The sequence below is a fragment of the Phocoena phocoena genome, chromosome 2 (assembly GCF_963924675.1).
Source record: "Phocoena phocoena chromosome 2, mPhoPho1.1, whole genome shotgun sequence".
In the NCBI taxonomy this organism is placed as follows: domain Eukaryota; kingdom Metazoa; phylum Chordata; class Mammalia; order Artiodactyla; family Phocoenidae; genus Phocoena; species Phocoena phocoena.
Window position 1 is genome coordinate 162063176 of NC_089220.1, and position 25478 is coordinate 162088653.

The window sequence follows — 25478 nt, forward strand, 5'->3', positions numbered from 1 at the left end:
CAAGAAGGAGTGAGATCATGTCCTTCTACTCTGCCATCTTGGTTCCTCCTCACTATACACCTGGTAGTGCAGTGGACAAGAATCCACCTGCCAATGCAGGGGGCACAGGTTCAATCCCTGGTCCAGGAAGATCCTACATGCAGCGGAGCAGCCAAGCCATGACCACTGAGCCTGTGCTGTAGAGCCCGTGTGACAGCTACTGAAGCCTGTGCACCCAGAGCCCATGCTCCGCTACAAGAGAAGCCATTGAAACAAGAAGGCCGCACACTGCAACGAAGAGCAGCCCCTGCCCACCACAACTAAAGAAAGCCTGCATGCAGCAACGAAGACCCAACACAGCCAAAAATCACCCCTCCATTCTTTATTTTTATACTGTGCTGGTTAGCTAGCCCCTCTGGGGTATATGGGTGTACAAGAGTTTTACAATGAACAGTTCAGATTAACAGGAACACTTTCTTTGGCATATTGTAATTACACAGGTCTCTTAAGTCAGTGTATTCTGTGGAGCAGGCTTGCAAGAAAATAAATCCAGAGACGTATTCCTAGAAGTACATCGGTCTGGGGTCAGAGTTCAGTATCTTTAGGCCTAACCTGCATATATAAACTTTAAGTCAATATTATCTGTTTTTCAAATATTTGGTTAAAATTCTCTCAGGATTGCTTTTAGCTTCCACATCAGTTTTTACTAACATAATATTTTCATAATATCATCTTTCCATCTAATAACATGTTATCTCTTTTCATTTAATCAGAAGGCTTATAGTTTTCCATGGAGTTTTATAATGTTCTTCATATAAGTCCTGTCCCATTCTTGTTGAATTTATTCCTACATATTTTGTATTATTGTTGTTAACTGTGAGTAGACTATTTCTTACTGTTCTAAATCCCGTGTCTTACTGCTAAAATAAATAAAAATGACTTAAAATTATTTCTCTGTTTCTATTTACCTTACTAAATTCTCTTATTAATACTTGTCTTAATTAAAAGATAGAATCTGTTGGGGTTTCTATTTTCACAATTATATTATTGGCAATACATGTGGAACTCTCTCTATTTTTCTATTGTGTTTACTAGAAATTTTATTCTCTTGACTTCCACATTTACTAGATTTATAAGATAATCCTAGTCTAAGATAATTAATATTATCTCATATTTCCTCTAATTACTAATGGTGACACAATTCTCTAGATAGTTTCTCATTTTAATTAAAATAGTTTTGTTGTTTACCATTGAAAATGTTATTTATTTTGAGATTGGTCATTAATCTTTATTACGTGTTTTTTAAAAATATTTTATTGAGGTTATTTGGAATGGCTGACTGTTTTCATAGTCTTTTCAATATTTGTTGATATGAATCTATGATTTTACTGTTTAATTTGTTGATCTAATTGACTGTTGATAGGTCTGTTAAAAATCAAACCTCTATTCTTGGAAAGCTCACTTGTCAGGATACATTATTTTTTGATAAGAATTTCAGGTGCAATTGAAACATTTTAGTTTGAATTTTGTATGTATGATCATGAGTGATATTGCTTTATTTTTATTCTGTTTTCATCATTCTTAACATTAGAGATATCTGGCATGATAAAATGAGTCAGGGAGCTCTGCATATTTTTCTGAGACCTGAGATATATGCAAGTCATGTGCAAGTATTTATTTTTTAAAAATTAAATAAAATTAAATAAAATTAAATAAAATTCAGCTGTAGGGCCATATGTTCTGTTAGATTTTTTTCCTATCACTTTTCCAGTTACTTTTGTGGCATAATCAATTTGTTCAAACCGTTTGCTTCTTTTAGATTTTGGAGTTTTAGTGTTTATATGTTTCATCCTTCATTAACTGCTTGTTTGAAATCATCCATATTGTTTTAAATGGCCAGGGGAGTAAGATCTTTGAATGTATGTTAATTTTTAGAATTTTAATTTATGTTTTGACAATGTTCAGTTGAGTTTTACTTGAACCTCAAGTAAAGGATTTTTAAGCTGGATTAAGTTTTCAAAATCATCTTTTCCTACTCTACTCTTTTATAGGGGAAATAGAGAATTTAATGAGCTCATATATACTGTTTCTGTTATTCTTAGTTTGGATTTTGGGAACAGTGATCTTTATCTTTCCCAATTGGCTTTGAGATTTAACACCCATATAAACTGGGTTCTATTTTTCCCACTCAGAGACCACACTGCTGACTTGCAACCTTGGTTGTTTGGTTAAACATGTGGTGGTATCTGTAAAGTAATATGTTTTAATTCTGAAATCCTTTTCATTCTGTGTAGTCAGCATTGATCTGTGTCCAAGAAAATCACCTTCTGAATGTGTTTTTTTCATCAAAATAGTTGGCTTTACAAGTTGCCCATCACTCTATGACTATCAAAGGGCAGGATCAGGACTTGACATTGTTTAGCATAACCTTCCTTGTAAATTTTCAATATTCAGTGAAGCTACCCCTGACAGCCGTTCAGAATGTGTGATCCTTTGAGCTGCTAAGAGATGTTATCCCCCCCATACATTTGCCATGAGCACATCCACTGTAGTTAAAATCTAGAAGCAGTTATTTTGTTAACACTAGATTAGATCTTTAATTAAGCTTTCATCCCCACTAGCACAGACAGCAGTGTCAAACATGTAAGCCCCAGGAGAAACCAAACTCATTCTATAGGCTCCAATCCTTCAGTACATCGTGAAGAAACTTACAAGCAAATGTCTCATGGGAATTTTGTAAGGGTATGTTGAATATCTAATTGTAAACTTAGAAGCTTCATTTAATTTGATTTCTAACTATGACGTGAGTTAAGCCAATAAACATTTGTTGAGAGGATTTAGATCAAGAGCTTGTTTTTCATCAGTTGGGTTTTATTTTAGATTTAATGTTATTCATATGAAAGCACTTTTTGGTTATCTACAGAGCTTAATGGTAAAGAAGTAAAAATGTAATTTTCTTTATCTGATTCACAGTTGAATGTATGCACGTTAGCGCAAAGAACGACTAAATGTCCAATAGTAGAATTTGTATCCATATGGCTTTACGTTTGTTTTTGCAGGATCGTTTATTTATTTGGGGGCACATCGATCACCTGCAGTGGCCAAGCTTGGAAGTCCTGTTCTTACAAAATCACTCAATGCCTCTACCCCGTGTCAGGTACCCAATTATTGGAATTTCCATTGGCCATTCTGTAGTTGTAAGCTGTTAAGCTTGGGTTACTCTAGCTAGTAAATGCCGGCTGCGTTTTACTAATATTTTCACAATAAACTGAGAGATTTATATGAGCTATTTCAACATGAAATGTCATTTCATTCCAAAAGACATTTGCAGTATATAACTTACACCCTTCTTTTGGGGGGCCTATTCAAAAATTTTATTTTTTCAGTTAGTCCTTCTGGTGCTAGGTAAACACAGACCAAGGGATAAAATGCTCAGGTCATTTCCACAGCACAACAGAGAAGAAAGAAGAGGGACTTTGGAGTCAGGTGGACCTAGTTCCAACTGGTTCCAATCTCAGTTCTGCCACAAATGATATGCTTCCTTTGAGACTCAGTGTCCACACTGGAAGCATAGTGTCAGCCTGCCTTCTTCACATGGTTGTGAGAATTCAAACGTGATTAAGTAAAGCACCTGGAAAGGTATTTGGCAGGTATTAGGTGTTCAATAAACATAATCCCTTTACTTTCTGTAACATGAATGCCTATTAGATGCTTCTGTTCAGCTTGCCTTGCTTTCCATCCTTTTGAGAGTTCTGACATGTCCCTAAGCCTTTAGGATTTCAGCTTTTTTTTTTCTTGGCTATCAGAAAATAATGAAGGGATCAATAGTGCCACGCACTAAGTTCATCACCTAGAAATGCAGGGTTACAGCACTAACACAGGCATTCCTGATGATAAATTACAGATCATCAGACCTTTATAACTAAAGCATAAATTTCATTATACTTTCAGCTTGATATAATTCTCAATGAGAGTGTCCAGAACTCTTAATAGGTTGTCCTCTTTATTTTTCCCCTTTGGTTTTTGCTGCCCATTTCTCTGTGGGAATTTGGATTAAAACAACTGCCTGGACTCCACTTCCACCTCACCCAGATGGACTCTAGAGTCTCCCACCTTTGGTTTATTTTAATTAACTCTTATGTGATAGATGTACGTTTTTCTTTTCTTTTTTTTTTTTTTTTTGAGAAGTCCTGAAGCATTTACTTGCTCTTTGCAAGTACTTTACAGGCTTACTGAACTTTAACTTAAGGTCATATACCAAAGCCATGCAATTGCTGTTGTTAAATTCGTTAACGACACTGGATAAAAAAGAATAGAATTTGTTAATTCTGCCTCTTTAACAGAAATGTGAACACTAAGAGCTTATTAAAAATTCTGAGACTCACTGAGAAATCAAACAGTTTTCTTGTTTCTAAAGATGATCTATATTTCCCATTGTTGTATGTGGGTAGCCATTAATTTGTGGTCATAGGGATTGACCCACAATTTATGGTTGTTTCTACTTGAGGACATTTTTCTCTATTGTGGCTTAAATTTGGAGCTTATCTGTGGGAGCTATTGGGGTGGAGCCTCAGTGAAAGCAGTGGACAATTTAGACACTTGGTGGTTTATCTCTCAGAACCAAGTCCTCAACCTTCCAAGGCCTTGGATACTGATTTAGAGGTTTGCCTTGGTTTGTGGAAAAGTAAGAGTATTATAGACTGCCAAAGAGGTATTTGTTTTTTCCCTTTTATCTGCATCTGCTTGAATGTTGGTAATCTTTGAGTTAGAGGGAGGGATATTTGGATTACTTTATAGTACTTTCCAGCTTAGAATTACTATTAGATTGTTAGAGGTTATTTATAGTCTGAGATACACATGGACAAAGTGCTCTTCCATAGGAGTATTCTAAGAATATACTATTACTGTTTTATAAGTTTGTGGTAATGTGGGATTCTTTCTTTCATGAAAGTTACAAAATAAGCTAACAAACCAAATTTTTATCTTCTTGAGTAATCAGAAAATCCAGCCGATCTTCCTAATTGGAACATATTGATTGATAATAGTTGTATTCATGGAATAGCAAATGTTCTTTGTTATATTTATGGTAAAGTGGGGCGGTGAAATAACCAAAGTTGGGCACTTTGATATGATTAAAGCCTTCATTATATGAAATTACATTTTTTTCTCTACATAATCATACCAGGCTAACAGAGTTAAGAATATTTGTTTGAAAGGACTTTAAAGGAATATGAAGCTTTCTCTTGAGTCTTTTTTTTCTAACAGAAGCCTTTTAGGGTCATTTTGCATGAATTACTCTGTACTTTATGTGTAGCCAACACATGGCATCAACATGCAGAATTGTTCCTGTAAGTACTCATTGTTCAAGATGTGGACTTTTATTTAAAAGCTTCAAAAGCTCCTTTGGTCACTGGTGGAAATTTGGCATTTTTCCTTGGAATAACCAGGAGATAGGACAAACAGAAAATGTGGGAGCCAGAAGCTAGTATTTCTTATTGCTGTCGAAATACTGTTTTTTTTTTTTAACTTTTTCTTTTTTTAATTAATTTATTTTATTTTGTTATTTTTTATTTTGGGCTGCGTTGGGTCTTCGTTGCTGCGCACGGGCTTTCTCTAGTTGCGGCAAGTGGAGGCTACTCTTCGTTGCGATGCTCGGGCTTTTCATTGCGGTGGCATCTCTTGTTGTGGAGCATGGGCTCTAGGCGCACGAGTTTCAGTAGTTGTGGCACGTGGGCTCAGTAGTTGTGGTTCATGGGCTCTAGAGCGCAGGCTCAGCTGCTGTGGCGCATGGGCTTAGCTGCTCGGTGGCATGTGGGATCCTCCTGGACCCAGGGCACGAACCCATGTCCCCTGCATTGGCAGGCAGATTCTTAACCACTGTGCCACCAGGGAAGCCCTGTTACTGTTTTTAATAATTTAGGAAATGTAAAATCTGAAGGAGATTTATGTGGATATTAATATTTTCTCACTCTCATATTTGAGTTACTGTATAAAAGACATATCTCACTTTTAGGACTTCATAATTAAATATAGCAGGACTGATAACATGAAGCTTCCACTTTCAATGTCATTTTGTGTGTTTGTCTTTTGTTTTTTTTTTTGTATTCCCCAATTCATTTTGCTATTCTAATCCTCTTTAATCAAAAAATTCATACAATTAAAAAGAAGTGAATAGAGATACCAGGAAAAAGACAGATGAAGCAAAAAATAGGTTGGCTCCAAAAATAAAGTTTACGAGGCCCAGGCTACATTTTTGAATCTAAGTTTTCCAGCAGCCAATGCAGAGAGAGACATGTGAGAACTCATTTGGTTCATATTCAAAGAAGTAAAAAACAAAACAAAAATAGTTCTTCTGAGACTTCTCCCCTGATTGCACACATACCAGTGTAAATGTTCTTTCTCTGCTTCAGTGCACACCCATTGCTTCCCTACTCCGTGCTCATCATAGCCCTCAATGTTGGGAATATACTAGGGACAATGTAAACACGTTTGCCGTAACAAGGTATAGAATTTAGTGGGGCATACTGATAGCAGTTCAGTGTGAAGTGCTACAGAGAGTGATAAAAATATAAAATACATATATAATATGTAAGTATACTATATAATGTAACAATATATAAATTAAACATAAATATAATATATAACATACACGTATATATGTATAAACCATATATATGTGATAACCCACTTATAACAACTCTCTCAATGAGTTTGAAAAGGCCATGTCTTGTAATGTTCCCCAAGTAGTGTTATGAGCTCATAGCAAAGAGAAATTTAGAAAAAAAGTAATATACAATGGGGCTTGGAATAGTGCACTCATGATCTGTTCTCTGATTGTTTTGTTTACTCCAAGGATAGTATTAGAGCATGAGATAGATTCTAGAGGAAGCAATGGTTTATTGGGGAAAGGTTGAGCAGATATTCTCCCCAGTTGTACATTGTCAAAAGACATGAAGAGTAATCATTTAGATGAGAAAAACAGATTATATTTTATTGAAGATTGCAGACTTTTACTTAAGCTTGTTCAGATAAAAAGAGGCAAAAACATGATTATGAATAGGAATCATAAGAATCACTACGGTAATGATGAGGGGTGTGTGTGTGTGTGTGTGTGTGAGAGAAATAAATGATCCCCCCTACACTGACTTAATTCCACTTGAGTTTTGAGGAGTTACAGATATATTGTTTCTTTTCCTTTTTTTTTTTTTTTTAAACTTTTTTGTGTTTTACTCTTTTTATTATCCTAGATCTTGAAGATATAACAGGTGTAGCAAATACCAGACAGGGGTCGACATGAAGCAGAGAAGGCAGAGGTAGCTGAGAATTTGGAGAATAACTGAGAAAAGACATGAAGATCTGACCAAAAACCTCCCTAATAGGGAAGCAAGTGGAACAAAGACCATAGGAAAGTTGAGGAAAAAAGCAGAAAATTTGAAGAGTTCCAACTGGAGACAGACCAAAATAAAATGAAACAGAAAAGAGAAATAAAGAAGACATTATTTTGAACTTCTAAATAATGTCCTGTTAATGTCCTTTGCAGAATTTAGTGTCAGAGATTTACTAATTAGTAATTACTACTTGTTCCTAATTACATTCTTTTGTAGAACTGGCCATTCCTCTGGGAATATCACAGGGCACTGTAGAAACCAAACAGCAAGATTAGTTATTCACCTACACTTGGTAACTAGTAGTATAAGTCACCTGATATGGTGTCCTTTCTTTTTATAGTAAAATGAATGATTCAGTGTGTGTGTGTGTGTGTGTGTGTGTGTGTCTTTTGGTGGCACCAAGCAGCATGTGGGATCTTAGTTCCCCAACCAGGGATGGAACCCATGCCTGTTACAGTGGAAGCGTGGAGTCTGTTTTTTTTTTTTTTTGCTATACGTGGGCCTCTCACTGTTGTGGCCTCTCCCGTTGCACAGCACAGGCTCCGGAGGCTCAGGCTCAGCGGCCATGGCTCACGGGCCCAGCCGCTCTGCGGCATGCGGGATCTTCCCGGACCGGGGCACGAACCCGTGTCCCCTGCATCGGCAGGCGGACTCTCAACCACTGCACCACCAGGGAAGCCTGGAAGCATGGAGTTTTAAACGCTAGACCTCCAGGAATGTCCCAGATTCAATATTTCTAAAAATATACAAATAATATAAAATCAGAGAATACAATTAAAAACAGTAAAGTAATTTGAACTTCATTTCTTTTCTTTCCAATTTGCAATTAAAGGAACTGCTTTGTTGGGAGTTATTTAACCACAGGAAATTTTCTTGAATAAAATGATTCAGGGTCTTGCATAGTCACCCTATACATACAATCCAAGTTGTGCATATATATACAACTTAGTGAAAACCGAGGAGAAATAAAAGCAAGCCTTTGATATTAACATTTTATATAACTGCTTTTTAATGAATCAGGCATGAAACGAGACAATAGTTTCCTTTAAAATGAAAAGTACTAAATACATTTTAAATGGTTGGCATAAATTTAACATACAGCTCTTTTTAATAGAATTTTCTGTGATGGACATTTTCCTCTGCTATGTCTACTATGGAAGTCACTAGCTACAAATAGCTATTGAGCACTTAAAATGTAATGAGTGTAACCAAGAAAGTGACATTTTCGTTTTGTTTAATTCATTTACATGTAAATAGCCACACTGTTTTCATACCTTTGTCATTATACGCATTATACTTAATTGTTCCTTTTCTTTGCACTCTCTCCCATAAAACTCTGAGGTCCTTAAGGACACTTAATTCCTTGCACATTTTATAACACAGAGCAGGTCTCTCTTTCTACCTCTCTTTGAAGGTTTATAGACATTTGCTTTAGCAAGAATGCTGATAGCCCCACTCAAACGTCCTTCTTTTCTTCAATACCTATTACTGAATACCTACTAAATACAAAGCGCCTTGATATGTTCTAAGAGGAATTCACAACGTACATTGTGATTCTGAGTTTAAGACTTAGTGTTCCACTACTAGTGTGTATCACAGTGAGAGCCACGGATGTTGGCTAAGTTCCTATCGAAAATCACAGCTGTACTTATAAATTTTGTTCAGTGATTTTACCCGTACCAATATTAAATTTGAAAAGACTCTGGAAAGTGTCTTGGTCTATACCAAACTAAAGAATTCTCCTTAAATCTCTACAATGCCATTTCTGTTTTTAAAAAAGTAAATTAAATATAAGTTCTAAGCTCTTATCTTATTGAATATAGATCCCATTGGTATTTACTCTTAATGCACTATTAAAATAACTTTGCACTGGTACTGTACTGAGTGACAATATGACAGCTTGAAATTCTGATGGGGCTTGCACAGCTCTTGTACAACTAGGTTTAAAGCTCCATTTTGCATATTTACAAGCTTGGAACGTGCTGAAACTACAGCAGGGATCTAACGTTTAATTGTGGTTGAGGAACAAACATCCTCTCTTTCCATAGAATTTAATCAAACACTTCTGCTTGACTTTACATTTCTTGCTTAAAGGCCTGAATGTAGGTGAGCTTGGTAGTAAAATCTAATATGAAATGAACAATCAGAAAGAATGCTTTGATCAGTTGGTGGCAATTCAGTAGACATTGAAAGAAAAATGTGTACCACGCTGGAACAGAGAATGCTTGATGTTTTGAACAATTTTTTAAAAGAGCATGAAAAATTTTCTTTCAACTTTCAACTGAAATTGGTACCAACAGTGAAATAAATGGGATAATAAATAAATAATATATGTAATAACATCTGTCCACATAAAAAAATAAAAGCGCAATGACAAAGGAAAATAACCAAAAATTTAAAATGTAGTGAAACTGAAAAGGAGTCACTTTGAGTCCAAAGAGAGTGATTTCATTTCTCAGGGACCTCATCTCTGAATGATACTGTATTTTTCTTTGAAATCTGCAGCATTAGAACTCTCTATGGCATAATGAGAAGAAGAAAAAATTGCTGTGTGTCTGAACTTGCTTTAGTGGGTTTTTTTTGGTCATATTTTGTATTGTGTCATCCAACCACTGCGGCAATTAATTTTCACCTTGCACAGGGCCCAGTATTTAGTAAATGCTCAATAAGTATTTGCTGAATAAACGATAGTGCTGAATTCCACATCATAGCTACTGCTGTCGGCACCTTAAAATACTCCTCTGTGTTTTCTCCACTACCTAGTTAACCTGTCAGTCCTTTAGATTATGTCATCACTGGTGGTGAGTAGGAACCAAACTGATCAAGTCAGGGCTCCCTGGCCTCGAAGAGAACATTTTCTAGTTGGATTAAATTATTGATGAACAGTATTATATAGTCTCCCAAGTTTTTTGATAATGTCACAGTGGAGAAGGAATTAATGAAAAGTATTCATAGCAGTTTTCTCTTACCTGAGAAATCAAGTTTTTGAGATAACTTTTTCTTGGATTGAGACATCAAGGAGAATGAATAGTAATACATGGTCTTGTAATTTTTGAGTCAGATATAGAACGTGTATCTCCCCAGATTCATAAGAAGCAATAGTGAAGGTTCTGTAAAACTTCCATGACGGTGTGGACAAATATACGTCCTCAGACTTGTCTGAGCAGGGTGCTAGTGTCCCATTTCTTTAGATATCTCTACGGCGTGTGTTAAAAATATCAGTTAATGTAGCTACCTTGAGCCTTTTTTTTAAGGAGGAAATACAAAGGCTGGCAGAAGATGTACTTAGCATTTTCTGGGTCTGCATGTTTGGAGGAGAATTAAGAAGTAGTTTGGGATATTTTTAACTATAGAAGAGCTACTGGACTCAGGTAAATGGAATATTTATATCATTCAAACACATTTTTCACCAGGTGCAGTTTTGGTATCGTTTGTCTCAGCATTCACATCTCTCGGTTTTTACAAGAACATCACTGGATGGGGATTTGCAGAAGCAAGGTGATCTAGTCAGAGTCTCCAAATCTCAGTGGAGACAAGCAAAAATCGATCTCTTTGCAAAGGCTGGAGAGTCTACTCTGCCTTTTCAGGTAAGCATGTAAGAAATTAATACAACTGAGCAGAAGATGCTTATTTAATGCTGATCTTTCCAGATAATAATATAATACATATATCCCGTAAATGTATTTGATATTAATAAAGCAGACATTCACAATCAGGGATGAGAAGAGAGGCTATCTTGATTAATTGCTAAAGACTTGTGGAAGCGTAGCAAAAATGGAGATAAGAATTGAATAGGATGGCAGAGAGAAGAGTAATTTAACAGGAAAATGTTGTTTTCTTAAGTGAGGATGGTGGATTATATGAGGTATGAGGTAGTGAAAAAAATCTGGGCTATCCTATTGCCTTATTTTCTGCTGCCCATTAATACTGAGAATTTTATCACTTTTATGTCATTTATTTGGTTAATAATGAAAGAAGGAAACGGTAGCTTATCAAATGGGTACAGCAACTTCCACCCTCCTGGACATGACTCCCTTCTAGATGATGTTTGCAAAGAGCTAGTTTAGAGACTAGATTAGATGGTGGAACATAGTGGAACACTCACTGCCTTAGGAGTCACATAGTCTGAGTTCCCATCTCTGCTCACCCCCTGTGTTGTTAAGTGATTGTGTACATTACATCTTTGAGCTTCAAATTTTCCAATCTGTGAAAACCACAGTGATAATAAAAGCAATGCTTGAGAGGAATCTGAATGAAAGAGAATGTAGCTAAAATGGTAGCTATGAACATGAGCTCTGGAGCCTGGGGTTCAAACCCAGGTGTCCAGTCAGAGGGAAGTTGCTTAATCCTTCCGTGCTTCTGATTCTTCCTCTGTAAATGGGGTTGGGGAAGTAAGAACATTGTTGGGGTGTTAGGAGGCTCTGAAAAATAACACACCTCATCTGGTACTCATTTCCAAACTGAGGTAAATATAGAAATCCAACAGAGAGAGCACAAGATATTTTGGAGAAGATGTATTTAAAATAATATCTGACCTCAGAACAAACAGCTCCACCCAGAGAACAGCAGACTGCTAGAGAATACAGGACTCATCCTTTGGGGAAAACCTTTTTACTGTGAGTGATTATGATGTGTGAGTGTTGTTTTATGGGTTGGACTACATGTCCCCCTCTGGTGGAGGATGTTGATTATGGAGGAGACTACGGACGCCTGGGGGCAGGAGGTGTGTGGGAACCCTCTGTACCTTCCTCTCAGTTGTGCAACGAACCTAAAACTGCTCTAAAAGTCTTAATAAAAACACAAAAGACAAAACCCAGAATGTCCTTTGTTAGAACTGGCTATTTGAGAAATATTATGAGTTGGAACTTGTGCCGTTCTCTCTTGGCCTCATTAACCTACCATCGTTATTGAAGAGTTTTGGCACTGGGTATTTTTTTTTTTTCCTGTTTAATATTTCTTCTTTTGGGGTTTTGGTCTTGCTTTGTTTTGAGGTGCAAATTGAGACTGCTCTTTATTATCTGGGGGCATATTAACTAGTTTTTAAATTGACCAGTGGGTTGATGGAATTTTGTGATTTGGTATCCACAGATTGGTGATGTTTTCTGTCTTCACCCCCTCCGTGCTGGATCAGCACCACGTGTTGGCTTTTCTCTCTCCTACCTGGGGGCTCCCAGTCGGCACCAATCAGCCTCTTCTTCTTCTTCTTTTTTTTAATGTATTTTTGTGGCCGCACCATGCGGCACGTGGGATCTTAGTTCCCCTACCAGGGATCGAACCTGTGCCCCTTGCATTGGAAGGGTGGAGTCTTAACCACTGGACTGCCAGGGAATTCCCAGCCTCTGCTTAATTGTGCTGGCTTTTTGAGGGGAGTGAATTGTCCTGGGTTCTTGCTAAGCCTCGGCCATGTTTAATTCAGCCCGAGAAGGTAAGGATTTTAGCACACACCTCTGTTCCTTCTTATGTAATCTTGTTACTTGGCCGAAGTACAGGCTTGTTTTAGAAACTACAGTTCAGTGAAAAGAAAAATAAGAACTGTTCTCTCAGATGTCACTCTTCAGAAGGCCATTACAAGTCCACAGTCTCTAATCAGCAATTTGGAAAATTAAAATTTGGAAAGCAATAAGCTTTTGGAAAACAAATTTAGAGGCAAAGTTTCTCCTGACCTGAACCAGCGTTAGGCAGTTCATTTAGTGATGGGTTTGATGATAAAGTGCTGCCCCCAGTCTCCCTGAGGGTATCAAGTAATATACAGGATACATTTTAGATGAACATCCTCAACTCTGAACTATTCAGATCTCACAACCCAGCCGGACTCAAAGACTTTGGCGAAGGAATTTGGAGCCTGTGTTAACATTCTGGTATGAATAAGTCCAGATTTTATACACATACACACGCATACAAGATACATAAGTACCCACAGTCACACACAGATACATATACACGGTTTTATTTAATACATTAATATTACTTAGATATATTATTAAATCTTTCAAACAAATAGAAAATAGAGAGAGAGGCAAATACCCATGTACTCACACCTCAGAATGAACTAATATGAACATTTTGTTTGCTTATAATGTTGATAGGTTTGCTTCTAAAGATGCAGCTTTTGTCCTCTTTGTACCCTTTTCTATTCTATTTCTTGTCCTTTACAGGAAAAAAAAATTCTAATATGTTGTTTTTAACCTGATTTTTCTAAGTCTATTTTCAAAACTATGGAAATATGCATGAGGAGTCTAGCTAGGTGCAGTTCTACTTCATTCTTTTTTCAATAGCAAATGGAAAAGATATTATACCTACAAATAGTCAATCTAGCTTTTAAATATTCAAATATTTAAAGTTTATCTTCTTGGAAACAAGCTCCTTTGGCACTTTAAATTTAGTGGACTGAATTATTTAAGGGTGACCTTAGTCATCGCCTGGTCATCTGTTCAGTGTGACTAAACTCTGAACATGTATTTATATGACATCATCCTATATAAACATTGGAAAGGAGAAAGGCATAGGACTGTATGACCTCTCAGATGGTTCTCTTGTAGCCATGAAATTCAGATTCAGTGTGGTCCTTTTATGTGTCTTGTACACATCACAATAGAATGCAAATTGCTCTGAGTTCCTTAGGAAATCAGCACCCCTGGTTAGGTTGGGCTTTCATTTTTCCTAGTGGAAAAGGATTAGGCTTACTGTTTATTTTGTAAGAACAGCAGATTAACAACATTTCAATATTCTTTCCGTTTCCTGTGCAGTTTTTATTGGAAGAATGTAAGTCAAGTAGTTAATAGAATTTTTTCAATCTGTTTTAACTGGGCCTACTCATTTTATATGTTCAGTGTTTTACACAAATATTTGATTTACAATTTCTTTCCTAACTGTTCTTCTTAATTTCATATCTAGAGGTAGTACTTTTTCTGAATACTGTCCATTGATTTCCAGTTGATCTACTGTCTTTGAGTTTGCTACTAAAACATAATTGTGTCATATTTCAGATTCCATTTTAAAATGACCCTTTTGTGAAATTTTCCTCAATGATTGATACCATGTTCGCTCTTGATCAGAGTCAATGGGATAAATCAATAACAATTTCCTGATATTATTTGAAGATTCAGTGAAGGGTGAGATTTATAATGCAAAGTAAAAGCTGGTCTAGTCTCTGTAATGTTGCTTTGTCCTCAGCCTTCTTAACCTAGGGCTTCAGTCAATCTTGTTTTGCCAGGTAGCTCTGTTCTGCAGTATCTGCTAAAGACCAGTTATCTCTTTATTTCATGATAGTGCTATAGTACAGCACAGTCACCCATGGCTCAGGTCACACATTTTTCATACTAGATATGTGATCTTCAACCAATAACTTCAACTCTCTAAGCTTCTGTTTCCTTTGCTTTAAAATGTGGAAGAAAATAACATCATCTTCACAGTGTTAAAATAAGTGGACGTGCCTGGCATGCAGTAAGCTCTAAATAAAAGCTTGCTGTTGATGTTATTTTTAACACTACCATCATTCATCAAAAATTCCTATAGTCGAATTTTTCTTTACTGCATCTTACTATATTCCTATTGTCTCCATTTCCTCTTAGATACATATTTATTCACTCTCATTATTCTTTTTTAAAGCAAGATATCAAAGAACCAAAATTTAAATATGCTAGTTGAGTATTTCTCTGGAAAAGTTTCTTTCTGTTTTGCAGATCTAAAAAGTAATCACTTGATTATAGACAATATTTACACGTTGCTGTGCTTCCTGAAAGAAAAACAAGAAGTGATTCTGTTCACTCAGGGAGTAATATAATATAATTGGATAAGACAAAAATCAGCAAGATCCTAAAAAATAGTTTTAGGAGGAAAGATATTTACATATAATTTGAAATTTTAACTCTCAAATTACCTTGAGAAACTTTATAAAATGAGGTTTTCACTCTGCCTTTGTCAATGATTGAAACAGTTCTTGTGAGCAACCTCTGGCTCACATACCAATTATTACATGACACTGTAGTTCCCAAAGGGAACTGCCTTTGGTGACAAATCAAACGATCAGCTTGGTTAAAGCAAGTAATACAAAATAGGAACAGTGAAGATGATTTTGGAATAATCAGGTGATATTATTTACAGATATGAGATACATTTTTTTTAAAGGAAGTAACATTATTCTCTGTTTAAAGTTGGAAAATTTTAATTAATGGTCAAATTATAATCGTTCATTACATGGTCCTGAATTTAATTATGTAGAAGGAAGCAAGCAGACATGTACATGACCTAATATCATCTTTATTTTACTCTGGGAGTTGTTATTTTTTTTGCGGTACGTGGGCCTCTCACTGTTGTGGCCTCTCCCGTTGCGGAGCACAGGCTCCGGACGCACAGGGCTCAGCGGCCATGGCTCACGGGCCCAGCCGTTCCGCGGCCTGCGGGACCCTCCTGGACCGGGGCACGAATCCGCGTCCCCTGCATCGGCAGGCGGACTCCCAACCACTGCGCCATCAGGGAAGCCCTATTTATCTTTTTAATAGATGTCATCAAATTGCTGTCCATTTGGGCTGTACCAATTCATGCAGTCAGTCCTCTTCTCTTAACAAATATTTAGGCAATAATTCATTTAGGCAAAAAATCCTATACTCCTACCATAGGGGAGGAAATAGTTTTTCTTGACCCTATTAGGGTACCTGACTGGGTCTCAAAATTAAACTGATAAAGCAGATTAACAGGAGAAAAGCATATAAAATTATTTAATGTTAGTTTTACTTGACGTAGGGGCCTTCATAAGGAAATGAAGACCTGAAGAAATAGTTAAACCTGAGGGTTTTTGTGAGAGGTTTGATGAAGAGTGAATAGGTGTAGAAAGGTATGATAGGGCAAAGAGTATGAGCCGAGTGTAATAAACTGGGAAACTTAGCTAGGCCTGTTTGTTCAGCTTCTCTGTGTCCTTTTGTCTTCAGAGATAAGGATATCTCTGGCATAGGGAGGGTTCCTCTCACATGAGGGTTTGATCTGCTTTAGCGGAAAGGTCAAAAATCCATCCTGCACATACCATTTCTCAAGTTCCTTTGGCTAGAAATATTCCATATGCTGCATAGGTGCCCTCTTTTGGGACAGCATGTCCTAAACCCCATCATCCTACAATGCCCAAAGTTTTCTAAATATACTCTACATGTTCACATTTCCTTTTTTTACTTGTTATGTTACCAGTTTCTCATGGTAACAGAATCTTAGGCAACAGTTAAAACTGAAGTTTAATATTACCTCTTTGCTAAATCTTTTTTTTTCAAACTCTATTTCATATTCTTGACAGAAATAATGAAGTGCTTTTCTTTGATTTTTAGTATCTTGTATTTCTCTCTTATATAGTACTTATGGTATAGCTTAGTTGTTAATGTATCATATCAAGTAAATTATAAGATCTTTGAGACCAGAGATCCTCCCTGATTACGTGGAGATGCACTTACTAGCCGTGTCCTGATCTAGTGGTCCTGCTATGCATCCTTAAGGCTCTGGACATAAATTCATCCTTCCTTCCTTCCTTCCTTCCTTCCTTCCTTCCTTCCTTCCTTCCTTCCTCCCTCCCTCCCTCCCTCCCTCCCTCCCTCTCTTCCTTCCTTTCTCATTTGAATGTTCTGGTCAAACAATTTTCTAAAATTAGTTTGGAAGTTTGGGACAGATGCAGATGAGCTTCTCTACACCAAAAAGTATGATTGTAATAAATTTACTTTTGTTAAAAAATGGTTAAAGAAGACAATTTAGGTGGTACAAACAAGGTTTATTCAGCACTTCATGAAGCAGACAGTCTCTATTTGGAGACCTGTAAAATGGGTGGAAGGCAGGAAGCTTTATAGGGTAAAGAATAAAGAATGAGAAAGAGTAAAACAGAAAATATCGAGTTGACTGGGGCCATATAGTCAACCTTGTTTAGGGTGAGAAGGAACAAGGAAACATAGAGCCCAGAGTTGGCTTGAAGTTGGGGGACTGACTGCTGAATATACTCTGTTTCTGGTCAAGGGGAGCATTAAAGGGGCATGAAAGTTATCTACGTTTTGGTTTGCTGTCATGGCATCCAGGGAAGGAATGGCTCCATTTTGGGCCTAGAAAGTTATTTCAAGACTTTTATAGTATATTTTTAATAATTTATCTTTCTGTAATTATAGTTAATTTTAGAAGCTACTGTTTTATCATCACATGCTACCGTTGCTCTAGATGACATCAGTGTATCCCAGGAATGTGAAATTTCATATAAGACACTTCCAAGTACTAGCGTTCAAAGCAAAGGTAAGTTTTTTTTCTTGTGGTTGCTGCAGTTTTGAACATTAAAATAATTAGTTTTTGGGCTTCCCTGGTGGCGCAGTGGTTGAGAGTCCTCCTGCCGATGCAGGGGACATGGGTTCATGCCCCGGTCCGGGAAGATCCCACATGCTATGGAGCGGCTAGGCCCGTGAGCCATGGCCGCTGAGCCTGCACGTCTGGAGCCTGTGCTCCGCAATGGGAGAGGCCACAACAGTGAGAGGCCCGTGTACCGCAAAAACAAAAAGCAAACAAAATTAATAATTAGTTTTCCTTGATATCAAAATATAAAATATATTAGAATCCTTCAATAATATAGTTTAGTAATGCCTAATACCAAGATGTGGATTAAATCACATGTCCCTGAAAACTAAAACATATTTTTTTACCTTTTTAAAATATATTTTTACCTTTTTAAAAAAACATGTTATATCACAGTCTAGGCCTTAGGCTCCCTTCTAATAACATTCTACATTTGTGGCTAAAATTGTCACATACAGATTTTTTTTTAATTATAAAAGTCATGAATTTAAAATATTTTGCATGTTTTAAAACACTGCTATAAAAATTCAATTGTGTTTTAATTTTGTTTGACACTTCAAGTGAATATGTAATTAAATTCATGTTTCACAATCACTCAGGCGTTCAAAAAGATTATCATGGTTGAAAAACTGACTTAAGGCCAATGAAAAATTTCAAACTTGACCCTAAAATTCTGTGTTTAAATTCAAAACATAATATTTTCAAGAAACAGATGGAGTTCGGCTAATTCTTTGACTACATATTTTGTAGAGAATTTCAGTTAAGAGACAGGTATATTGTCATAAAAATGGATTCCAAATAGTAGAATAGGCATTTTTGAAAATCTAACCGTAGTTTAGGTTCTGAGAGTGTGTTGAAATGGTATACATTGTGCCTGCAGTTACTTTGTTATTTTAACACTAACTGATGTTTCTTTCTGACCACCCCTACAGTCAGGTCTCAGTTAACAAATAGAAATACATATTAAAAATGTTGCCTGAAAACTGAAACACTTCATTTTTCTTACTCTCCATACATGAAAAATAACTGCATGTGGACATCAGGCATGTCATACATTCTGAAGTTACGTTTCCTTAAACAACATATTTAGTGAGAGGGAAAACTGCATTCTTAACAGGAGCTAAATGCACTCACTAATCAAGGATGATATAGGAGAATCAGTTCTGGATTGAGATCCGGGTTAAAGAATTTTTTAAAGTCCTTTATTAAAGACATCTTTCATTGGTAAGGCTGTATATTCTATGTCCTAACTCTGTATTGTGTTAACATGCATTTACATTACTCAGAATATGTGTCCTGAATTTATAATAAACCTTTCTAAGCTCTGTGTGTGTGAGTTGTTTTGATGGACATTAAAGAATGTAAAGCAGCAGATTTAATGATTAATGAGTTTTGGAGGGTTGACCAGAATGACTTATTTCTGTTAATTAATTAAACATTTTTATTCTTCTAATCATATACTGCATCACCAGAATTGGTATAGTAGGAAGGCATTAGAGTTGACATTGAGGAGAATGTATTTGGAAGCAGAAGTGCGGTTAAATGTTTTAAATTATCACTAAAATTAACCTTAGCAGAAGGCTCTGAGAATACTCGATCTCACATACAGAGAATTCTTTTCATAAATTAACTCAAAACTCATTTATGTGTGCTTCAATCTGAACACCAGCTCAGTTGGTTAGAGCATAATTCTCATTAGGCCAAACTTGCATGAATTATTCCTGAAAGACCAATGATTTTACACAAAGGAAAAGAAACGTTCTCACCGTTTTTGTAAATTTATCCAGTAGGCAATTATAGGATCTCCTTCACTGAATTTAGTATTATTACCAGCCAGGAGTTTAGGGAGGGGAGTGGAAGGGGACTTATCATGTCCCACTGATAGGGACTTATGTTATATTAATGGCCAGAGGTTTATTGAGATCCTCCTGTGCTTGCCATTTTTAGCATATTTAAAAACTAGTGTTCGTGAAACAATTATGCATCCCATTTATGTTGGAGGAAAAAAAGATGTTTTATTCTCTCGATCTCTTTAATTTTGAAGCTGGATTTGGGCCACATGACGATGCAGGCTGTATTTCATCCAGCAAGCTCTCTGATTTTACATCTGACTGCCCAGATGGAGCAGATGAAGCCAGTTGTGGTGAGTGAAAGTCCTGACTGACTGGACTAAGATTTGTGTGTGCATAATTACTCTCTGAACGTAAAGTGCCTGCTACTTAAGTGAGTGTTGTTTAATTAAGAATGTTTTTTATTTGTTATTAAAATTTAAAAATATTTTTATTGAGGTATAATTGATGTATAACATTATATTGGTTTCAGACGTACAACATAATGATCTGATATTTGTATATAATGCAAAATAACCATGAAAATAAGTCTACTTAGCACCCATCACCATACGTAGTTACAAATTGTTTTCTTATGATAAGAACTTTTAAAATTTACTCTCTTAACTTTCAAATATGCAATACAATATTATTAATTATAGTTGCCATGCTATAAATTATATCCTCATGACTTAACTTGCTTATTTTATAACTAGAATACACCTTTGTACCTTTTGACCCCCTTCACCCATTTTGCCCCCTATGCCCTAATTCCCTGCCTCTGGCAATCACCAATCTGTCCTCTGAACTAGGACCTTGGTTTTATTTGTATTTATTTATTTATTTTGTTAGTTTGTTTTTTAGATTCCACCTGTAAGTGAAATCATACGGTGTTTGTCTTCCTCCGTCAGACTTATTTCACTTAGCATAATACCCTCAAGGTCCATCTGTGCTGTCACAAATTGAAAGATTCTCTTCTGTTTTACGGCTGAATATTATTCCATTGTGTATATGTACCACTTTTTCTTGGTTATTGTAAATAATGCTGCAGTGAACATGGGGGTGCATATATCCTTTCGAGTTAGTGTTTTTGTTTTCTTCAGATAAATTCCCATCTTTTGTGTTCCAAGGACTCAATTCTGGTGTAGGGAGGGGTGTTCCCCACACCAGATAGTGCTCGGGACATCAGTTGGGTGTCCTACAATTTAACTCAGTTCTGACACTATCTACCTAGAGATGCCATCAAGTTCTACAGGTAAAGGTTCAGTCCTACAAGGCTGCCTCCCCTCTTCTTCCACTTACTTTGGATGATGGCCTAAAGCCCAGGTTGTTACTGTTCTTCTGATTGACTGGCTATAAGTCAGAGGTTCCCAAGACTCCTTCCTTGGGTTTGATTAATTTGCTAGGGCAGCTCACAGAACTCAGAGAAACATTTTACTTACTAGATCACCCATTTACTGTAAAAGAATATGGCTCAGAAACAGTTAGCTGGAAGAGAAACGTAGGGCAAAGTATGGGGAAAGGATGAGGAGCTTCCATGTCCTCTGCAGGTGCCACTCTCCCAGCACCACGTTCACCAACCCAGAAACTCTCCAGGCTCTGTCCTTTGGGTTTTCATGGAGGCTTCATTTCACAGGTATGATTGATTAAATCATTGGCCATTGATTCAACCTCCAGCCCATCTCCTCTTCCCAGAAGTCAGGGGTAGGACTGAAAGTTCCAACCCTCTAATCATATAGTTGGCTCCAGGCAACCAGCCTCCATCTTTAGATACTGTCCAAAGTCACCCCATTAGCATAACAAAAGACAACTTTGTCACGCGTAACACCTCGGAAATTTCAAGGGTTTTAGGAAGTCTGGGCCAGAAACGGATGAAACTGTTTGATGTAATCCCACTTATTTTTGCTTTGGTTGACTCAGCTTTTGCTGTCAAATCCAAAAATCATTGCCAAGACTGATGTCAAGGAGCTTCTTACCTATGTTTTCTTGTAGAATTTTTATGGTTTCAGGTCTTATGTTCAAGTCGTTAATCCCTTTCAAGTTAACTTAATTTTTGTGTATGGTGTAAGATAGTAGTCCACTTTCATTTTATTTGCATGTGGCTGTGCAGTGTTCTCAACACCATTTATTGAAGAGACTATCCTTTCCCCATTGTATATTCTTGCCTCCTTTATTGAAAATTAATTGATCATATATGGGTGGGTTTACTTCTGGGCTCTCCACTCTGTTCCATTCATCTGTGTTTGTTTTTATGCCAATGACATACTGTTTTAATTACTATAGCTTTGTAATATAGTTTGAAATCAGGGTGCAAGATGCCTCCATGTTTGTTCTTCTTTCTCAAGATTGCTTTGGATATTTGGGGTCTTTTGTGGTTCCATAAAAATTTTAGGATAGTTCTATTTTTTGTGAAAAATACCCCTGGAATTTTGACAGGGATTGCATTAAATCTGTAGATTGCCTGGGGTAGTATGGGCATTATAACAATATTAATTCTTACAATCCATGAGCATGGAATATTGTTCCATTTATTTGTGTCTTCTTCCATTTCTTTCATCAATGTCTTATAGTTTTTAGTGCCCAGGTTTTTCACCTCCTTGGTTAAATTGATTTCTAGATGTTTTGTGTTTTTTTTGATGCAATTGTAAGTGGTATTCATTTCTTAATTTATCTCTCATACTTCATTATTGATGTATAGAAAGGCAATAGATTTTTGTATATTGCTTTTGTATCGTGCAACTTTACTAATTCATTGATTGGTTCTAGCAGTTTTATTGGGAATCTTTAGGGTTTTCTATATATAAAATCATGTCATCTGCAAATAGTGATAATTTTACTTATTTGTTTCTGATTTTGATGCTCTTTTATTTTATTTTAATTTTATTTTTCTTGCCTAAATGTTGTGGCTAGGACTTCCAATACTATGTTAAATAAAAATGATGAGAGCGGGCATCCTCATCCTGTGCTTGATCTTAGAGGAAAAACTTTCAGCTTTTCATCATTGATTGTGATGTTGGTTGTGGGCTTGTCATATGTGGCCTTTATTATGTTGAGATACATTCCCTTAATACCCACTTTGTTGAGCATTTTTGTCATAAATGGATGTTGAATTTTGTCAAGTGCTTTTTCTGCATCTATTGATATGATACGATTTTTATCCTTCATTTTGTTAATATGATGTATCACATTCACTGATGTTGAATTATCCTTGCATCCCTGAAATGAACCACTCTTGATGATAGTGTATGATTCTTTTAAGGTGCTCTCGAATTTGATTTGCTAATATTTTATTGAGGTGTTTGATGAACATCTCTGTTCATCAGGAATATTAGCCTGTAATTTTTCATCTTGTGGCATCCTCTTCTGGTTTTGGTATCAGAGTAAGGTTGGCCTTGAAAATGTGTTTGGAAGTGTTCTTCCATTTTTTGAAGAGTTTAAGGATTGGTATTATTTCTTCTTCAAATGTTTGGTAGAAAAAGTTTTTTTGGTAGAATTCATCAGTGAGGTCTTCTGGTCCTGGGCTTTTGTTTGTTGGGAGGTTTTTGATTATTGATTCACTCTCCTTACTCATAGTTGTCTATTTATATTTTCTGTTTCTTCATAATTCAGTCTTGTCAGGTTGTGTGTTTCTAGGAATTTATCTATTCTAGGTTTTCCAGTTTATTGGTGTATAATTGTTCTAGTAATCTCTTATGAGTCTTTGTATTTCTGTGTTATCAGTTGTAATGTTCCCTCTCTTATTTCTGATTTTATTTATTTGAGTCCTCCCTTTTTCTTTGTTAGTCTAGCTAACAATTTGTCAATTTTGTTTATCTTTTCAAAGAAATAGCTCTTAGTTTCATCGATCTTTTCTATTGCCTTTTAATCTCTATATCATTTATTTCAACTCTGATCTTTGTTATTTCCTTCCTTTCACTAGCTTTGGGCTATGTTCTTTTTCTAGTTCCTTGAATTGTAAAGTTAGGTCATTTGAGGTTTTTCTTGTTTCTTGAGATAGGCATTTATCCCTATGAATTTCCCTCTTAGAACTTTTGTCTCATCCCAGAAATTTGGTATGTTGTAGTTCCATATGTATTTGTCTTAAGGAATTTTTGGGTTTCTCTTTTGATGTATTCTTTGACCATTGGTTGTTTAGTAGCATATTTTTAACTTCCACATAGTTGTGGTTTTTGCCAGTTTTTTCTTGTAATTGATTTCTAGTTTCATACCATTGTGGTTAGAAAAGATGCTTGATATGATTTTACCCTTCTTACATTTATTAAGACTTGTCTTGTGGCCTAACATATAATCTGTCCTGGAGAATGTTCCATGTGCACTTGAGAAGAGTGTGTGTTCTGTTGCTTTTGGATGGAATGTTTCATATATATCTATATATCTGTTAAGTCCATCTGGTCCAACATGTCCAAATATTTCCTTTTTGATTTTCTGTCTGGATTATCTATCCATTGATAAAAATGGGGGTACTAAAATCCTCTACAATTATTGTATTGCTGTCTATTTCTCCTTTTAGGTCTGTTAATATATTTTTATATATGTAGGAGAAACTATATTGGATGCATAAATATTTACAAACATTATAGCCACTTGTTGGTTTGACCCTTTTATCATTATGTCATGCCCTTCTTTTGTCTCTTATTACAGTCTTTGTTTTAAGGTCTATTATGTCTGATATCACTTATCTCCAAAGCTTAACTCTTTCGGTTTGTATATCTGAAGTGAGTCTCTTGTGGGTAGCATTGTAGATGGGTCTTCTTTTTTATCCATTCAGCTACTCTGTGCCTTTTGATTGGAGAATTTATTCTATTTACATGTAAAGTAATTATTGATAGGTAGGTGCTTGTTGCCATTAAGTTAATCGTTTTCTGGCCGTTTTGTAGCTCCTCCATTCCTTTTATTTTCTCTTGCTCTTTTCCTTTTTGATTTGATGATTTTCTATAGTGGTATGCTTAGTTCCTTTTTCTTTATCTTTTGTGTATCTACTATAGGTTTCTGCTTTGTGGTTGCCATGAGGTTTACATGTAACAACTTACATTTATTAAGTCTATTTTAAGATGATAACAACTTAAATTTGAATGCATTCTAAAGCTCTATATTTTCACTCTTCTCAACCCCCATGTTTCTTGTTTTTGATGTCACATTTTACATCTTTTTATCTTATGTGTCTCTTAACTAATTATTGTTGTTACAGTTTTTTTTTACTACTTCTTTCTTGCAACTTTTATGCTATCTTTAATAGTGATTAAACCACCATCTTTACAAGAGTAGACTATACCAATTTTACTGTGTGTTTATCTTTACCAGTGAGATTTATACTTTCATTTGTTTTCCTGTTACTAATTAGCATCCTTTCTTTTCAGCTTAAAGAAGTCCCTTTAACATTTCTTGTAATGACAGTTTAGTGGTGATGAACTTCTTTAGCTCTTGCTAGAAAACTGTTTATCTCCTTTTCAATTCTGAAGGGTAACTTTGCCAAGTAGAGTATTAATTGGAAGTTTCTTTCAGCCCTTTGAATATATTGTGTCACTCCCTTCTGGCTTGCAAAATTTCTGCTGAAATATATGCTTATTTCCTTGTGGGGGTTCCCTTGTATTTAACAAGTTATTTTTCTCTTGCTGCTTTAAAATTCTCTCCATGTCTTTAACTTTTGACATTTAAATTTATAATAGTCTTGGTGTGGGTCTCTTTGGGTTCATCTTCTTTGGAACTCTCTGGGATTCCTGAATCTGGACATTTCCTTCCCAAATTAGGGTAGTTTTCAGCTTATTCTTCAGGTGAGTTTTCTGCCCCCTTTTCTCTCTCTTCTCCTTCTAGGACCTCTATCATGCACATGTCGGCCCGCTTGATGTTGTCCCATAAGTCCTTTAAACTAACTTCACTTTTTAAAAATTCTTTTTTCTGCTTTGATTGGGAGAGTTCCACTGCATTGTCTTTGATTTCACTGATCCTTTCTATTGCTCTTGAACCCTGCGTGTGTATT

At 36.0% G+C, this 25478-nt stretch overlaps 1 protein-coding gene across 1 annotated transcript in view; it reads left to right on the plus strand.

Annotated features, from left to right (window-relative positions):
- MALRD1 (MAM and LDL receptor class A domain containing 1) overlaps positions 1-25478 on the plus strand; it is a 598156-nt gene that overhangs the window by 99255 nt on the left and 473423 nt on the right. The window contains exons 13-15 of the mRNA XM_065871795.1: positions 3039-3136; positions 10781-10954; positions 17498-17618. Of these exons, the coding sequence (XP_065727867.1) occupies positions 3039-3136; positions 10781-10954; positions 17498-17618 (393 nt within the window). The remainder of the gene's footprint in view (positions 1-3038; positions 3137-10780; positions 10955-17497; positions 17619-25478) is intronic.